Source organism: Trematosphaeria pertusa (assembly GCF_010094035.1).
Source record: "Trematosphaeria pertusa strain CBS 122368 unplaced genomic scaffold BU26scaffold_10, whole genome shotgun sequence".
In the NCBI taxonomy this organism is placed as follows: domain Eukaryota; kingdom Fungi; phylum Ascomycota; class Dothideomycetes; order Pleosporales; family Trematosphaeriaceae; genus Trematosphaeria; species Trematosphaeria pertusa.
In genome coordinates this window covers 236153-252759 of record NW_022987221.1, presented here as the reverse complement: position 1 = coordinate 252759, position 16607 = coordinate 236153, and the positions used below count along the sequence as shown (strand labels likewise).

General features: G+C 57.2%; 7 protein-coding genes across 7 annotated transcripts; 4 read left to right on the top strand and 3 right to left on the bottom strand.

The window, feature by feature from the left end:
- The first annotated feature begins 335 nt into the window (after positions 1 to 335).
- Positions 336 to 1127, top strand: BU26DRAFT_520936 (uncharacterized protein). The gene is made up of 2 exons (XM_033829408.1): positions 336 to 945; positions 1001 to 1127. Exon 1 carries the CDS (start codon positions 481 to 483, stop codon positions 844 to 846), a length of 366 nt encoding a protein of 121 aa, XP_033681471.1. The 5' UTR covers positions 336 to 480; the 3' UTR covers positions 847 to 945; positions 1001 to 1127.
- BU26DRAFT_566840 (uncharacterized protein) lies at positions 860 to 1199 on the bottom strand (the record flags this gene model as incomplete). Its single annotated transcript, XM_033833582.1, has 2 exons — positions 860 to 945; positions 1001 to 1199. The coding sequence occupies 2 exons, from the start codon at positions 1197 to 1199 to the stop codon at positions 860 to 862; spliced, it is 285 nt and encodes a 94-aa protein (XP_033681470.1).
- A 628-nt stretch (positions 1200 to 1827) lies between these two features.
- On the top strand, positions 1828 to 2926 carry BU26DRAFT_520935 (uncharacterized protein). The gene has a single exon (XM_033829407.1). It carries the CDS (start codon positions 2138 to 2140, stop codon positions 2639 to 2641), a length of 504 nt encoding a protein of 167 aa, XP_033681469.1. The 5' UTR covers positions 1828 to 2137; the 3' UTR covers positions 2642 to 2926.
- Positions 2927 to 5093: 2167 nt separating this feature from the next.
- Positions 5094 to 6787, top strand: BU26DRAFT_520932 (arsenical-resistance protein ACR3). The gene is made up of 4 exons (XM_033829406.1): positions 5094 to 5251; positions 5310 to 5477; positions 5680 to 5699; positions 5864 to 6787. Exons 1-4 carry the CDS (start codon positions 5131 to 5133, stop codon positions 6722 to 6724), a joined length of 1170 nt encoding a protein of 389 aa, XP_033681468.1. The 5' UTR covers positions 5094 to 5130; the 3' UTR covers positions 6725 to 6787.
- Positions 6788 to 10060: 3273 nt separating this feature from the next.
- BU26DRAFT_46067 (uncharacterized protein) lies at positions 10061 to 11041 on the bottom strand. The gene has a single exon (XM_033825039.1). It carries the CDS (start codon positions 10758 to 10760, stop codon positions 10188 to 10190), a length of 573 nt encoding a protein of 190 aa, XP_033681467.1. The 5' UTR covers positions 10761 to 11041; the 3' UTR covers positions 10061 to 10187.
- Positions 11042 to 12549: 1508 nt separating this feature from the next.
- On the top strand, positions 12550 to 13926 carry BU26DRAFT_566837 (LaeA-like protein; the record flags this gene model as incomplete). The annotated part of the gene is made up of 8 exons (XM_033833581.1): positions 12550 to 12563; positions 12663 to 12753; positions 12824 to 12972; positions 13029 to 13047; positions 13109 to 13146; positions 13201 to 13344; positions 13392 to 13817; positions 13893 to 13926. The coding sequence occupies 8 exons, from the start codon at positions 12550 to 12552 to the stop codon at positions 13924 to 13926; spliced, it is 915 nt and encodes a 304-aa protein (XP_033681466.1).
- Positions 13927 to 14638: 712 nt separating this feature from the next.
- Positions 14639 to 15533, bottom strand: BU26DRAFT_46061 (uncharacterized protein). Its single transcript, XM_033825038.1, has 2 exons — positions 15241 to 15533; positions 14639 to 15108 (listed from the first exon to the last, which is right to left on the bottom strand). The coding sequence occupies exons 1-2, from the start codon at positions 15391 to 15393 to the stop codon at positions 14731 to 14733; spliced, it is 531 nt and encodes a 176-aa protein (XP_033681465.1). The 5' UTR covers positions 15394 to 15533; the 3' UTR covers positions 14639 to 14730.
- Between the last annotated feature and the right edge of the window lie 1074 nt (positions 15534 to 16607).

Here is a 16607-nt window from a genome sequence, read left to right as displayed (position 1 = left end):
GTATAACGATGGATTGGGCGGCGACCCAAGGCGTTTTTTCAGAACGATTCCAGCCTAATCGGCCTGTGGATCGATGGGAAACGGCGTTTGGAATGGGATTTCGTCGCTTTAAGCGACTTTCTTCATGTTCATAGCTGCGACATCTGAATCAAAGGCTTTTACTCTCGGTAGCCCGGATGGCTTCTGAAGGCGTGAAGATCGTCGATCGTATTAGCGAGGTGGCGACTCTCGTGAGAGCTCACATTTCCGAAGCGAAGCTGAACCGCTTAGATACGGTAGCACTGCTGGGGAGAATGAGTATGTAGACGGCTAAGTTTCGATTCTTCCCCGATTCTGGTATGTACATGATGTCCTTCCCATTACAACATATCCGCTTCTAACAGACAAGACAGTCGTAGATCGTACGCGCGCGCTTTGTATCCAACAACAGCAGATTGTTCCCGGTATCGTCTTGTATTACTATCGGACATCCATCAAGCCATGATTCTTTATCGATTCTCCATCCACCCATTCCGAACCGGCATTATACAAAACGCCAAAAACTCCACCAACGCCGGGTTATCATGCAAGCATGCCAGCGTCAACTCCTCCTCCGCACCACTCCACTCCACCTCCCCGGACTCGACGGGCGCGGCAACATCCACACCCCCAGTATCCCCTCCTCCCCATCGAACTCGACTCGGCAAAGGGATGGCGCTATCGACTCCTTCGAGTAGACCTGATCGTCTGTGTGAAGGCGCTGCGCATCGTGGCGCGTCAATAGAATGTGTGGTTGTTGTAGCATTGCGAAGAGTCGGATCTCCTGTGAGCGTGGCGAGAGTTCGACGGGTGGAGGACTGGGGGTAGGAAGAGGGGGCGATCAGTGATCACCGAGGTGCTCCTTTGGTGAGGAAGCGGCCTCGCATGTTTCGGTTTTGCAGGCGGGTTCGCAGTAGCATTCTTCCTCTGCACACTCACGAATTAGCGACTTGTCGATGAGGAATGAATAGGGAAGACGTACGCAAATGGCACTGAATGGTGCCAACCGGCCAGACGGGTCCGTCCCAGCGGTCCCAGCCTTCCTCGTAGCACGTTATGGCGGCCTTTTCGCGCTCAAAGGCTTCCTCGGCTGGGGACAGCTTCGTCGCTGCTGGTTGTTCGACGGGCTTGGCGTTCATTTCGATGGTTTGCTGTGCGGTGTATGGATCGTAGGATACCATAAACGGGTAGTTGCTGGTGGTCGTCGGTGGGACGATTGATTGTGTGTTGTGTTGCGTTGCTGTGTAACTGTTGATGTGATGTGCAATGAAGAGGGAGGCGAATGTAGCTGGTTCGTGTCCATGGCTTTTATATGGATGGTAGCAGGCGACGTTGTATGATCTTTTTTTGGTAGTGGCTCCATGTGCGCGAGAGAGCGTCGGTGTGAGGCTCCCCAACAGTTTTTGCGATAACAGGTATCATGATCCCATGTCGTATTGCTAAGCTCCCACGTCGTCAGGTGTAGCAATACTTTCGTGGCGTGGCCTTTGTAGGGCCCTGATTATTTTCGTGGCGCGCGGTCTCGCTTTCGCGAGTTATCGGGTTCTGCGGCTGTGGTTGGGCAGCTGGGTGAGGCTGGTGGTGAGATCGGAGGTCGCCGACGGCAGGTGTCACGCCATAGCAGCCGACACGTGACGACAGAGCCTCTGGGCAGAGTCTGGATACCGGTATCAGAGCCTTCCTTCGAAAATGTCATATCGTCAACTGACATTATTTTCTAGCGTTGCAGGCGCATTTGCGGCTGATTGTAAGGGGATCGTCGCAAGCGGATACTGCGAGGAGTATCGATGACCTTCCAGCCGGTGATGGTCACTCCATGATCTGCGCCCGAGAGCTCAACCGCGTCTAAACGAGCTTGTGGGAGATAGAACGAACTGGAGGGGTTAGATAAAGCTCTGACTTACGGAGCGACTGAGGATAGTATTGTTCATCTGCACCCCACGCACTCGCCACAGGACATCCATCCTTGAAGCCATCAATACAGTATCGCGACAACCGCTTGAGGTCGTCAACTTCACACCGAAACACCATCTACAACTGATACACTTCGTCGAAGTCGTTCAAAACGGACTACACAATCGTCTTCGATCAAACCTACCCCAACCACAACCACACCATCATGACTTTACCAACCCCAATACCGCAAGCACCAGCGACCCTCCCCTCCACCACCGTCGCCTCCACAGAAACTACTACCTCCTCCTCCCCGCAAGCCCCCCACCCCTCGCTCATCCACCGCCTCGTCGAATCCGTCCCCGAACACGCAGCCCACCTCTTCGAGCGCCTCTTCGCCCCCAACACCGTGCTCTACACTCCCCCGCAAAACGACCCACACTCAGCGCAACCCCGGGGCGATGAGGCGCCGCGCATGTCGCACGAAGAAGAGGTGCCCCCGCGAACATCGCAGGAGAAACGAAGGCGGCGGTCGAGCGTGAGCAAAGGGAAGATGACCCGACATGTTGACGTCGTGGAGGTGAATGGGTGTCAGATGGTGGAGGATGAGACGGAGAGGCTGAGTGAGGATTATGGATGGCCGCTTTGTCGGGAGGGCGAGATTGAGAAGTGGAAGACGGGCAAGGAGAATCCGAGGAAGGCAATGCTGCGGAGGAGGACGTGGCATTGAGGCATGCATGTGTTGGAGGTTTTCTTGGGTATATGAGCAGGTCTCATCAACCAGAACATACATTACATTACGGATGAGGAGGGGGATATGCAGCTTCGGCGCCAGGGAGGAGCGTTTTCTTTCGTTCGTTGGTCCGTTATAGACTGGATTGGAAAAGTTAGAGCGAGAGTGCCAGCATCAGTGCGTTGCGAATACCCCATCGAGCTGGAGGAGGAGGAAGAAGGAAGTGCAGTTACTAGACTGCCGCATACAAGCTGCATACAGCCATGCGCACTAAACACTCGATCGTACGGAGGATGCTTCGGTAGCAGGTTGAGATCATTGCTCTAGTGCTTTCTCGAATACACTACTGTTTCTCCGGAGTCAGCCTTTGTCTGATAGTTCCCCCACCCTCGTGGATGTCAAAGCCAACGCGGCTTTCGACCGTCCTCTTACCTTCGGGGCCTCAAACGCATATATTGCACTCACATCTTCACGGCCTCCAACACCCTCTCCGCCTTCCTTTCTAAATCTGCACTAGCATGCTTCTCCAAAGCAAGCACAAACATCTCCTTTATCCGCTCTTCGTCGCCCGCCTCTACCTTCCCAACATTCCCACCAACATCCTCCCAATGCTCCTCTACAGTCTTCAGCAATTCCTAGGCAACCCGAACCTCTCCACACATCACCCCCCTGCCTTCTCATCCGCAAACGAACACGCGTCCCCCACTGTCAATGTGCCCTCCGATAAAAGATATCCAACCCCATCTTACCCAAACCTTTGATACTCTTCCTCAGAATCTCTCGGTCCTCTTCCTCTTCAACTCTTTCTCTCGGTTTATCCCTGAGTCTCGCGGGAATTATACAGTACTGCGTCGGCGAGGAGTCCGATCTCGTCGGCCGTCTTTTCCTTGTGCTGGGTTTTCCGCGTCCCAGAGCGCTTGGTGTTCTTTCTCGGATCCCGCTTGCTTGATCGCCTGGGGGGGTTGTTGAACGCATATGGTGGGTTTAAGACTGTGCGGATTGTGGTAGGATATTGGCCTGGAGAGAGTGACAGCGTAGACGAGTTCTTCGAAGGGCTGAGTAGTGTGGAGCAGGTTACGATATCTCCCCGCCATCCTTGATATCTTGAAGTTCATCTTCAGATCTGCAAATAGCGAGTGCAGCGTCGGAGAGAAGAAGTTTGAGGTGTTGATACTGTGATGGAGACGCGGTGGGTTTAGTTTCGGATGTTGATGTCGTGGATGCCTTCTTGGGTTCTGCGGGTGCCGTGCATTTGCGTTTCTTACCTTTGTGGCCTTTGGGCGAAGTGCATTTCTCAGCATGCCCATTCTTCGCCATCAGGTTCCCTGCCTTTCATCCATCCTGTCTCTTCCTCTACCTCTGTGGTTTCGATCTCATCTTGCTTGCTTCGCGTCCTTCTCTTCCACTGGCTTCGTCGCTACTACTTTTGACTTCGTCGGCGGCATGGTGGGAATGCGATGGATGTTTCCCCCTCTTTATAAAATAGATGACTAGTGATATGGGGGGAGGAGGGGCCCGAGCATCGACACTTCACGGTTCCGAATTAACATCTTCTATGACGTGTGCTGGACCTGAGGACCCTTCCCTTCCAAGGTTGCTTCAACTTGTAAGTGGCTTAGCATGGGCTATCAACGCAGCCGTCCAGCTAGGTGATATGATTTCCATGCTCAAAATGTTAAAAGGATTCCAATAATAGGACATAATGAGCTTTGGTGAGGTTGCGGCCGGATCGTGTGCCGTTAGTCCTCCGAGGAAATCTAAGAAGTTAGCGGAATAAATGGGTCAATACTTTGCACCTCGACTACAATTCGACATAGGAAAAGAAAGCACACAAGGCTCGCGCTATAGATCTTCCTGATGTGATATACACAAAGCTGCTTTCGGTGGCGGTGGTTAAGCAGCTCCTTGGGGATGCAGTTATCCAGCCTCAAGAACCGAAGTGCAAGAAGCAAAGCTTCTCACAATGCCTTCGACAAACCCAGACTGCATCCAGCCCCGAGATGTGACATATCGACCCTGACAAACGTGCAGTGAGAGGATTCTCGCAGCATCGGGAAAGGCGGAGCCAAAGCTCAAGACAATAATGGCCGTGGTTACTCATGCTATTCCGTCTAGGCGTGCTAGGCATACGACACATCGCGGATACTGTCAATGACATATCGAACATGTACGCGTATTCCGTGCTCATGATTTCGAATCTCGACACGATGACATACCGCAGAATCTCGTCTTCGTGCTCTCTCAATCACCAAGAACTTTGCGCTGGCCAATCACGTCGACGCTTTGTCCGCGTGCCTCGATCACCGCCCGCTCGCCACCGCCTTTTTCTGCCGGAAGAAAAATTAGCGGCTTGGCGGAGGAATGTCACTGCCGCGCCATGATTGGTCGGTTGCAGGCTGCGATTTCGGATATATTTCGACGTGGGAGAGGGTACGCAAGAAAGGTACGTTTCCGTAGACAACGACGGCAACAACAACGAAAACAAAATGGACACAGTCGAACGCTCAGTGCTGTCCTCCTCTGCGCAGAGGCATGAGAGGGAGAAAGAGTTGGACAGGAGGGATGTGGAGAAGGGCCAGGAAAATGGGACGGAGCAGTGTACTCCTGGTGAGCAAAGCAACATTCTGTATGCATCGTTCAATCGGAGACTGACTGGCGACCTAAGACGAGAAAGACGAACTCCCGCCGCTGAAAGGCCTCTCCTTCCTCGACCGCTTCCTCGTGGTATGGATTGTTCTCGCCATGGCAATCGGCATCGTGCTCGGAAATACGGTCGACGACATAGGCCCGGCGCTGCAAAAGGGAGAGTTCGTTGGCGTTAGTATACCGATTGGTAAGTTTCATCCGTCTTTCTTTGAAGGTCGTCATGATGTTTGTTGTGCGAAGATGGATCTGCCTTCCGGATGGGTATGCATCTCCGGGATAGTGTTCCAGAGTTCGCTGTGGGACACTACATCGTACTACAATACTTAGTCTTTCCACGCACAGCCGAACCTTACCCTTGTATTGGGGAATTGTCAGCTAACCAGGTACAGCAATCGGTCTGTTAGTCATGGTACGTATCTTGCGCTACGCACATTCGAGCCGTTTAGTCTCTCGGAGCCCGTCCGCACTATCTGGTTTGCAGAGCGTGCCGCAAGGCATGCTGATAGCCTCCAGCCGGCCGTTTCTTTTTCTTTTGTTTTTCCACCGGCCCGGATCTCTGCTAACATGCGCTAGATGTACCCCATTCTCTGCAAAGTCCGCTACGAAACTCTGCATCTCCTGCTAGGGTCCCGCGCCCTCTGGCTTCAAATCGGCATATCCTTCGTGTTGAACTGGATCATCGCGCCGCTCTTCATGGTCGCCCTAGCGTGGGCCTTCCTCCCGGATCGCCAGGATCTCCGCGAAGGGCTGATCTTCGTCGGCATCGCGCGGTGCATCGCCATGGTGCTCATCTGGACGGACCTTGCTAAGGGGGACGGCGATTATTGCGCAGTTCTGGTGGCGTTCAATTCGCTGCTGCAGATTGTGCTGTTCGCGCCGTTTGCCGTATTCTACGTGCAGATTGTTAGCCATGGCGAGAAGACGGCCGTGTCATATGAGAAGGTGGCCCAGAGCGTTGGCGTCTTCCTGGGGATACCACTCGGAGCTGCAGTACTGACGCGTTTGGTATTACGGAAGCTGCTCGGCGAAGAGACGTATCAGCGCCGCTTCATCCGGTACATCGCCCCGTTCTCGCTCATTGGCCTGCTATACACCATCATCGTCCTCTTCGCGAGTCAAGGCGCGCATGTCGTCCGGCAGATTACGGATGTGCTGCGTGTGTGCGCACCGCTGATCGTCTACTTCCTTGTCATCTTCTCTACAACGGTCTGGTTCTGCTACAAGATGGGCTTTGGCTACAAGGTCAGCTGCACGCAGAGTTTTACCGCTGCGAGCAACAACTTCGAACTGGCTATCGCCGTCGTCGTCGCGGTCTACGGCGCCAGCAGCGGGCAGGCATTGGCGAGTACAGTGGGCCCTTTGATCGAGGTACCTGTTCTTGTGGCATTAGTGTACGTACTGCGTTGGCTTAGGCGCAGGTGGCAGTGGGTTTGAAGGCTTGGTGTCATCGATCGCGGAACTACAGGCTAGGCCCAGGCTGACGGGATGCACATGCAGTGCATTATGTAAGGCCATTAGATCCTTCAAAATGTATGAGTAGAATGGGGTGGGGGAGGGCTTCTCTGGTAGAATTCAGCCGTAGCCCTCGCGGGGGTGCGGGAATTTGATATTGTGGCGGCAACCGAACACGTATATCCTATACCTGATGTCTGCAGCGGACCGTGACGCCATCGTACTATCCGCAGAGCTCAGGGAAGCCGACGATAATGTGCGAACCCAAATGCGTCCAGGTTCCCGTATCCTCCGAACTCGTTCCTAGATCGGCCGCAGATTCGAAGTCCAGCTTGCAGTCACCCGTACCGTGCCATGTTTAGCTTGACCAAGGATTCCGTTCCATTGCGCTGGAATTCTGCGGTGCCAAAGCGGCGTGCACTCGCATACTCCCGCCTTGAGTCCAATACGTAGGTCAGAAGGCCAAACTGACGGTGAAGCGCTCTTCTATGGCATCCTCAGTTGCGGATGATTGGCCATGCGGAAGGAAAGATGGACATCCGGATCCGGGTTCTGCTCCGGTGTGATTGACTTCATCAAGGAGACGAAAGCGCGGAAGGATTGTCCGAGCGATGGACTAGTCTAGCACTTGGATAAGGGGGCGTACACGTCCCATGAGGCTAACTGAGCAACAGTATCCGAGCCGGTGCAGGTGAAGGGACCATTGCTTCAAATGCTCTTCCCACAGCGACGGGTCAAAGGAGGGTAAGAGCTTCTTTCGACTAAGCGAGCTTGGTATTGCAGCGAAGAGACATGTCATGCAGTCGATGGGACCCCTGTGCCGTACATTCGCTCGGCTCTGATATGCAAGCAACTTGGAAGGGAAAAGCCAAGTCCCTCGGTTACTGTTATATAGGGTAGGACTTCCTGCTATATTGGGTAGGACTGTGAGCACGGGGAGAGCTGTCACATATCAAACGCGCGACAGTTCTGCAGAGCTCCTCTTTTGGTGGACTTTGGGTATTTCATTCCCGAAATGGCAGTGGCGGCTTCCTTTTTGGTCGCCCGTGCAGCAACACTTGCCTGAACGGTGACCCCTGAGGCGCAGAAGGTGATCGGCACAAGCATGCAGGGTCCTGAAGTCGTCAACAACCCATGACTTCGACACCACCGGAAGGAATGTCGTCCAGTTGGCCGGGGAGTGGGTTGATACTTCCGCCGACAGAGGGTGTATCAGAGGCCACGAGGATTGGGTGTGATGGCTAGACCTCGGTAAAGGTTACCTCGATGCACTCTTCCCACCAAAGGGGTGACAGCATCATGTTGTGAAAGTACACCGAAGCCCAAGCCGGCGGACCCTCAGTGGTAATGCGAGCCCTGGTGTTCGAGCCAAAACTCATCAATGGGTTGAAGGGGATCGCGGTAGTGGTAGCCTATCGGAAACGGCGTTTGTACTCCTTCCAACCGTACCTGTGTTTCGTAGTGCAAAGCAGGCACCGTAGTAGTGACCACTCTGTGATCGGATAACGTATGCCTGCATTGATGAGGCCATAAGCGGAACTGGCGGCCTCCCGGTTTTGCGTTCAAAAAACAACGCTCCAACGAGAGCGCTGGGGTGCATAAGGTAGATGTACATTCTGCATGTGCGCTGCTCGCTCTTGCGTTTATGCACGGCTTTTGAAGACGACCTCGGCTGCGTCGTTATTAGATTGACTCCGGTGATGGAAGAGAGTCGTTTTTGCCACTAGGCATGAGAGACCAGAACGTCGGGACGCGGGATTATTCTGGAAGCGGAGGCGTGGGGGAGCGTGGCGTGCTGCAACGCTCAAGAGGCAACGCTGGAACGATGAATGCTTGACGCAAATAGCTGGTGTCTTGCTTGTCCACGTAGGCGTTCACACCGCCAGTCGGCCGGCTACTGTGAGTGACGCTCTCGCCATGGCGTCGTCGCTCGCTCTGACAGGCTGAGTTCCTGGCATGCAGCCTGCAGCGTCTGGTTAGCACGGCGGTAATTTTGGGGATAGGCTCATACAGCTGGGCACGATGGTGCGGGTTACGCTGACGCCGGCGCGACTGCAGCAACGCTCCGCAGCTACGGATGGCTTCGCTCTCGCCACATGTGTGGACTCAGGAGATGGTACGCACTGCTGTTGGTTTGGGCGCGTGCACATCGGAGGTACTTCGGCTTAGTCAGCCTCCACGATTCTCGCTATTCTTCCTTCCTTTGGCGCAGAGCAGGGCTTGAGACAATCCTTCTGCTGCCCGCGCCCTGTTTCGTCCATGTGACCCCCCGCTGATGTCGGTGGAGACGCCAAACCGCCATTGACTGTGATGCTGCGCGCCTCTGCGAGATCACGCATGCGAGTATAGAACGCCCTGTATAGACAGGGGCCGCCCTCCGACCGTACGTGGCCATTCTCCCGCCAAAAGCAACCCTCGCGGTGACTCTTCCGGGCCACATGTGAGTAGATGTCAGCCGCGAACGACCTCGCGTGCAAGCTTCATTTCGCGGCCCACGAATGCCGTTGCTTGACATGCTTGTCGCCCCCATCCCGGCCCCCCCAATCTCTGGGCATCGCGCGGGACCGTGGATTCCAGCGACGCCAGCGCCAGCACCCACCATCTCCGTCGACGCTCTTCTTCGCTGCTGCGTTGCAAAATACTGATGGGCCCCGGCGCCGTATTTGCCAGCGGTCGGCGCGGGTGTAGCTAGAGGCGCGCCAGCAGAGGTTCGCCGGCTTTGGCCAACGGGCCGACTCAGCGTTCCAGTTCAGTGGTCGAAACGATCCGGTGGAGTGGTTGCGGCCGGAGAAAGGCTCTGTTAGCGAGCCCGTGTTTCAAAATTCACATCAGGTTGATTGATGCTGGTCTGCCCGCTCTTCCTTGCAGCGCGATGCCCCCGCACTTTCATCGCCCTCTCGCCATGGCTGCATCGCTTGCATCCCTCCACTGCAACCCTCTCTGGAGGCGCTGCGACGGCGTGGCATCCCCTTTTCTTGGGCGCGGACCGTCTGTATTAGGCGCGGACGCCCCTTTCTAGAAGAACGCCTCTCGCATTCAGACAGCAGGAGCAACACGAACTGGCGTCGCGCTGATGGCCGGCAGTTCCAGAGCAGGAAGGTGGATCGCCAGCCCACTCCGCGTCGCCGTGGAGGGCGATGTCTCGGCACCGGCCAATATACTCATCCAGGGCTCCAATCTCAGCAGCCGTCACATGCCCAATGAGCATTCTACTCGCCCGCATGAGTCCTTCTGTGGATCCGGCTGTTGTCTAATAGCGGATCGCTCTGGTTCAATTCAACGCAGTCCCGCCGATCCGCCTTCCGAGCGTTTGGGCAGGCAAAGTCGAAACCGCCAGCACGAGTAGTGCGCGCATTTCGGTTCCCAGCTTCGGAGCGTGGTCGAAAAGCAAGCTGCATGCTCATCGACAGCGCATTGCCAGCCGCTCGGGGCCGCAACAGTCACTTCAGCGGCAGTCCTGGCCACTGGCGGGCCTGACAAAGCAGCGCGAAATCTCCTTACCGAGGCGTATGGGGCAGGCGGCAGCTAGAGCGCATGGTCCAGCAGGCTGATCCCAGGCATGGCTCAAGCGCAGAACCAGTCCTCTGGGACATGTCGCGAAGTCCTGTCCACTGCCCATACTTTCTTCATCATATAGCCCACCAACTCGCCGCAGAGTTTCACCTTCCCGTGTCCAGCCGCTTAGCAACAGGTGCGTCAGCAGAGCAGTCGAGACGTCGACGCGAAGGCTGCGCCAGGCAGTAAGTTGAATGAGGGAAGTGTTGACGGGCTTGCAGGCCTTGTGGCACCGGAAAGGCTGTGATTTGCATGAAAGCTCCTCCCCACGTAAGCGATGAAAGGAGGCGTGCCTCCGTGGTTTGGGCAAAAAGAGCGGCCAATTGCAGTTCCAAGCCCCTGTCCGCCTCTGCCAATGCATGCTGCGAAGCATCTGGCTCTCATTCTTACCATGCGCCCGGAACTCTCTCAACAGCAGCGCAGAGACTGCATTTGGCGTACTTATACTGCTTCGACTCGACATGTCGGAAGGCACGCTGTGACTGCTCTCTAATGGGACCTTGCGTGCGCACAATTGCTAGGTTCAACAGCGGGACGGCGCGTGTTCTGCAAGAATGGTGGCATCACAGGTGCAGCAGCGGGCGTGCCCCCCTGGATACGTCCTTCGGTGGCCCAGGGTTAGAGCAGAATGGACGACACTCCGGTTCCCTACGTACCGTGCCTCATGTATGGCAGCAGCTGACGGTCCCCTGGCATCTTTGCAGCGCCAGGAACACTTCTGCCTGCATGAGGCGCGACGTCGACACCGGATGGGCGTCCACTGGGACACACCCAAGGCCGGCTTCACTGTCGTCGAGGGATTTTGGCCGGAGAGGATTGTTGGGACGGGCGTGAGTCAGCCCGGCTGCGACCAACCAGGCCGAAGAGTCGCATATACCGAGTGTTATAAAGTCCTGGCACCAATGGAGGACGCCGGCTGAGAAAAATGCGCCTTTCGAGCCCGACCCGGACCGGAGGACACGCTCCCATTCGTGCAGAGGGCGCTCATGAATTCCACACACCACGAGCCCGGAACAGGGCTAGCTGCGCCCTGCCGCGCCGCACCATGTGGTGAGCTGTAGAGGCCGATGGGTGTGTGGGAGAGTTTGAGCGGGCTGCAGCTAGCTCGAGCCAGGGCGGGCCGTGGTTGGCTGGCACGACGACCTGCGAATGCTGGGCCCGTCTTGTCGCAGGCCCGGCGGGCTGCCCATCACGAACGTGCTGGTCGTCGGCATCGACGGCCTTCCATGGCGGTGGAAAGGCCGTCACCTCATGCGTGCGTGCAGGCGTGTTGCAGCGCGCGGCAGACGAGGAGGGGCAAAGCGACCACAGAGCCGGGAAGCGGCGGCTGGCCAATGGGCAGGCCGCACCCGCGCAGCCCGCCGACGTCGCGGGCCTCCAAGTTGGCAGTCCCGAGGGGCTGGATAGTGGTAACAGGCAGTGCGTGCGCGAATGGGCGCCTCTGCTTGCTTGGGCGTCGCGCAGCGCTGGCCGCCGCGCCGCTGCCCGCTAGGCCCAAGGCGGCGCTGCTCCGGCGCATCGCCGCCGCCCGTTCGCTGCGCATCGCGGCCGGTGGGCGAGGGCAATTAATAGCGCCGCTCTGTTAATGCGGGCTTCCCAGCGACCGCCGCCCGCGCGCACAGTGGAACGCGCCGCCTCGGGCTGCCCTCCTGCTCCTGGCGCCGCTGGGATGGCCTCGCAGCCGGCATCCAGCGTGAGCGTCAGCGCTGGCCGCTGCCCGCTTGACGAGACTGCTCGCTCGTGCCGTGCGACGCTCTGCAGCGCGTCCGACATGGGCCCTGGCCGGCGATGGCTGTCCGCCTTCTTAAATGCCAGCCGGCGCGCTCCCTGACTGAAAAGCCATGCCGTGGAATCCCGGTCGCCCTCTGTGCTCGCCTCAACTTGTATGCCCGCGCGCCTTCCCAGCAGCTCGTCCCGCCGAACCTTGGAAGCGTTAATAAAACCTCCTCCCCGCCCCGGCACCGCTGCCCTCGCCCTCTCGTCCTCTGCTGCTCGCTGCCCGCTGCCCGGCCCTCTGCACCCCCGCCGCTGCCCGCCTCTCCTCCCTCACGCCTCACCCCCGCGACGCCCTCTTGCGCGCTGCTGCAGCTGCCGCTCCGACGTCGACGGCCCTCACCGCACTGCAGCCCGCGGCGCATGACCAGTCGTCCCCGGCGCGCGTAGCTCCCCCGGCCCGCCTGTGACGACCTTATTAGACGCCTCCCCCCGCCTGCGAGCGCTGTATGAAGAGCAAGGTTGCTCCAATGGTGACGATGGCTTCGAATGGGTGAGTGCAGCGCCCTCCCCGCTTCGTGCAACGCTGCCCGCACACGGCAGCCCCTCGCTCGAAAATTGGCCGAATAGGCTGGCTGACCGCGTGCTGCAGACTGGCCGTTCCCGCCTCGAGCAACTACGTAGAAAATGGCCGCCACTACCACGGCTTCCGGCGCGGCATGTACATGTACCCCTGCGATGAGGTGAGAGCCAGCGCCCTCGTCCGCCGTGTGCGGAAAGCGGGCGAATTGCTAACACGGCGCGCGCCCGCAGCCCGAAAAGGACCGCATGGACATCTACCACAAGCTGTTCCTCGTTGCACGGAGAGACCAGCTGCACCAGGCCCCGATTCCGCAACATTGGGAGCCCCGCATCCTCGACATAGGCTGTGGGACCGGCATCTGGGCGATTGACATGGCCGAGTAAGTCGCGTTCCGCAAGCTGCAGTGTGCCCTCTCCAAGCTAACCGCTCGTGCAGCAAGTATCTGAACGCCGAGGTGCGTGTTGCGCCCAGTTCCCGCGGCCAGACGCGGCATTGGGGCTAACTGAGATGCACAGGTTTTGGGTTTGGATCTCGTCAATATTCAGCCGGAAAAGTAGACCACCCCACCCTTGCACCGCCTGGCCCAGATGCTGACTCCAGTGTCCAGAATCCCGCCGAACCTGCGATTTCGTGTTCCCCGCGACTACGAGAGCCCCTGGATGCTGGGCGAGGATTCCTGGGATCTGGTCCACATCCGGATGGCCTGCGGCAGCGTATCGAGCTGGCCGGAGCTGTACCAGAAAGTCTTTTCGTACGCGTGCTGCCGCTGGCCTTGTGCTTCTGTGCTAATTCTGCTAGACACCTGAGACCCGGCTCTGGCTGGATAGAGCACGTCGAGATTGATCTGGAGCCGCGTTGCGACGACCACACCCTCTCCCAGGACAGCGCCCTAGTGAAGTGGTACAACTACTTGGCAGATGCCACGGCCAGGGTTTCACGTCCCATTGCATATGAACACCGCACCCGCCAGCTGCTGCAAGCAGCCGGCTTCATTGACATCCAGGAAACCATCATTCGCGCGCCCTACAATTCGTGGCCCAACGATCCGCATCAGAAAGAGATCGGCAGGTGGTACAATTTGGGCATAACCGAGGGCCTGGAGGCACTCAGCCTCGCACCTTTCACAAGAGTCAACCGGTGGGATGCGAGCGAGCACGTCAAACCACTTGTCGAGGCCGTCCGTCGCGAAATATGTAACAGGAAGATTCATGCGTACAACAACATGTAAGTCAATTCCACTGTCCCAGTGCTACCGATTCGTTTGATGCTACGGTTCAATGCTGATCCCTTGCTCGGCAGACATATCTGGACCGCCCGCCGCCCACAACAGTGACCGCTGTCGCATTGGCTACCAATGCTGTAAGACGGTATCGGTCATGCCACTCGGGAGGTCGTGGCTCCATATCATGGCCTCAGACCAGTGCAACCCGCCCAGTGCACCTTTGTCCGCTTTTTGAACCCAGAGTTGTCCCGATTCCCGTTCCACTACCGGTATTTAGGGCATTAATACCCCCGTCGTACATTCCTCTCCCCTTGGGTCGCTGTTTCGACAATGTACACTTCAAAAGTACGCACTGGGCTAGCTTGCCAGCCTCCCGGCAGAGGCTTTCCGGCGATGGGAGTTCTAGGCGCAAATGGAAAGCAAGCATCACGACGTTTACGCAAGACGACCACTGTTCGGACCCCTCCGTATCCCCACACCGAGAGTTCACGTGCAGGCTCCTTATGATTCTTCTCCTTTTGCCTTGGCGGCGCATGTTTGCGTGGGACAAAAATGGAGTCTTTCCGGCGATTGCACACTACCAGGCGTTCTGATCTATTTCGGGTAAAGCATTGTTGCAACATTGATACCTTGCTTTTGTTTCTTTCCGGGCCTGTCCGCTTCACTTTCAGGAAGTTTGATCCTGCGTCGAGAAAGAAGAGATGGTTCGAGCGGCTGTCTTTGTTTTGCATCACTGTCAACTCCCTTCTATCTTCCTGCACTTGAGCTCATCGGCGTGGGTTGTGGTCTCACCGTTGAAAAGCATTTCCTGGGGGCTGCTTGCGCGTGTACACGCGGCGATATTCTGGTGGCTCGAGGCTGCACGCGGTTGTTTCCTCCGCCTGCACATGTTTCTTTTCCTCGGTCCGCGCGCCATTATGATGTGCGCCGGGCCTTTTGTTTTTTTGGTTCGCGTGGAGACTCTCGGAGGACAGGACAGGGGCTGCAATGTGGCGCACCTGCGTCATGTTGGAGGCTCTCACTCGTTGAAGGGGCAGAGTTCTCTTTCGGTGTCCGATGTTTCACAGGCAAGCATAATATAGCAGGACATATACCCGCTCCGTCAATTGAGCTCTTTGCGAACAAAGCGTTCAAGGACCAATTTGCTTCTGCGGTGTGCGCTGGCCACTTTGCATACGTAGTTGATACGTTTCCGACGCCCTCTACCACTCCGTCGGTATCCTTACGAGCCGCACCTGGCCTTGGCCCGACGGCGGTCCCTCCGCAATGGTGCCGTCGAGTGCTCGCCGCTGGCTGGCAAAATCAGCAGGTGTCGGGCATGCGCGCAGAGTGCAGAGCAGCGATGCAATGCAGCAGTGCAAACTCAGGGTTTGGAATGCAGCGGCTGAGGTGGTGGCAAAAGTGCTAAATGAAGGCCTTTATTACCTTTTTCTTCCCACTCTTCACCCGAGCGAAGGTAGTAGTCCCCGATTCTCGGGACCCATCAAGCGCAGTGGTGTTGCGATGTGCGCTTTGGGATGAAAGGCGGTCTGACGAAGCGGAATTGGCAATTGGGGGGTGGCAAGGGAGCATGAGCATGAGTGGGCGCTGTTTTCAGCGTGAGCTGCCCGGGGTGTCGGGTCCATGACTGATAAATTTGGAGAGGCAAAATGCGAAATGCACGCCCGAAGGGGACTGTGTATGCATCCTGTACGATGAGCACACGTATTATTATCCCGCATCTTGACATGCACTGTACGGACGTTGGGCAGGGCAGTCGTGCAGGGCAAGACAAGACGGGCTGTTGAATTCTTAGGGTGCGTTGAGGGCTTTGGCAGTGAGCCGACTGCCTGGGACGGCTGGAAAGTCCCGCGGGGGTTTTAGCAGCAGAGCGGGACGGATGCGATGCGATTCGGCCGTCCGTCTGCCCTGCCAGCCAGCGTTCCCTGCTATCTACAGTATCTTGATTATCCATCATCCACCCGGCCCTTTCTCGGACGCGATAAACTCGCCCCTCGTTCCTTCAGGAGGACAATGGCATCATGGATCAGCGGCTCCATCGTCCTCTTCTCCCTTCGCATCCACGGCTTCGCCCAATTCATCAACCGGTCCGCACCGGCGGACCCCTCACGGCCATGACTCTGGTACAGCAGATAATCAGAAAGGAGCCGCCCTCCTATTCGCCAGCGCAAAGCCAGTCTCGAGACGAGGGTGCGATCGGCAAGCACGCAGACCCCGCATTCCCGCACACCTCCACCACGCTCACGCACGTGCTGGACGCCCATCACATCCAGAGCCATGTGCGCTGCACGCTTCCCTCGCGCAGCTAGCAGCCGTGTCAAAAACTCAGACTGCATGCAGCCGACGCCACGAGCCACGACTCATGGAGCCCATTCAGCCTTCTCCGAGGAACGACATCCTAGCAGCCGTCGCATGGCGTCGCATCCCCTCGGCCGACTCCAACGAGCAGCGTCTCTCTTCTCCTTTCCCCCAGGACTGTTTCGCTGCTTGCCGACCAGGACTGTACGAATCTACCGTCCGCGTCGCCGCCATCGCCGCCGCCACAAGAGCGTCTAGAATGCTGGTCGAAATTGCGTCCGAGGTATACGGTTGTGTAAGAGCTTCGGGCCTCTTTTCCGCATCTGGCAAACCATCTCCTCGGTACCTATTGGGCTTACTACAGCACGTACACAGGCAACGCTTATGCGAGGATGATAACAGGGCAGCGAATGCGGGCAGCTGATGATTGCCACCTGACGCTCTGGTAGCTTTCCCTTCTGCAGCAGCGTTTCCGACGACCCCTGGATTCCCGG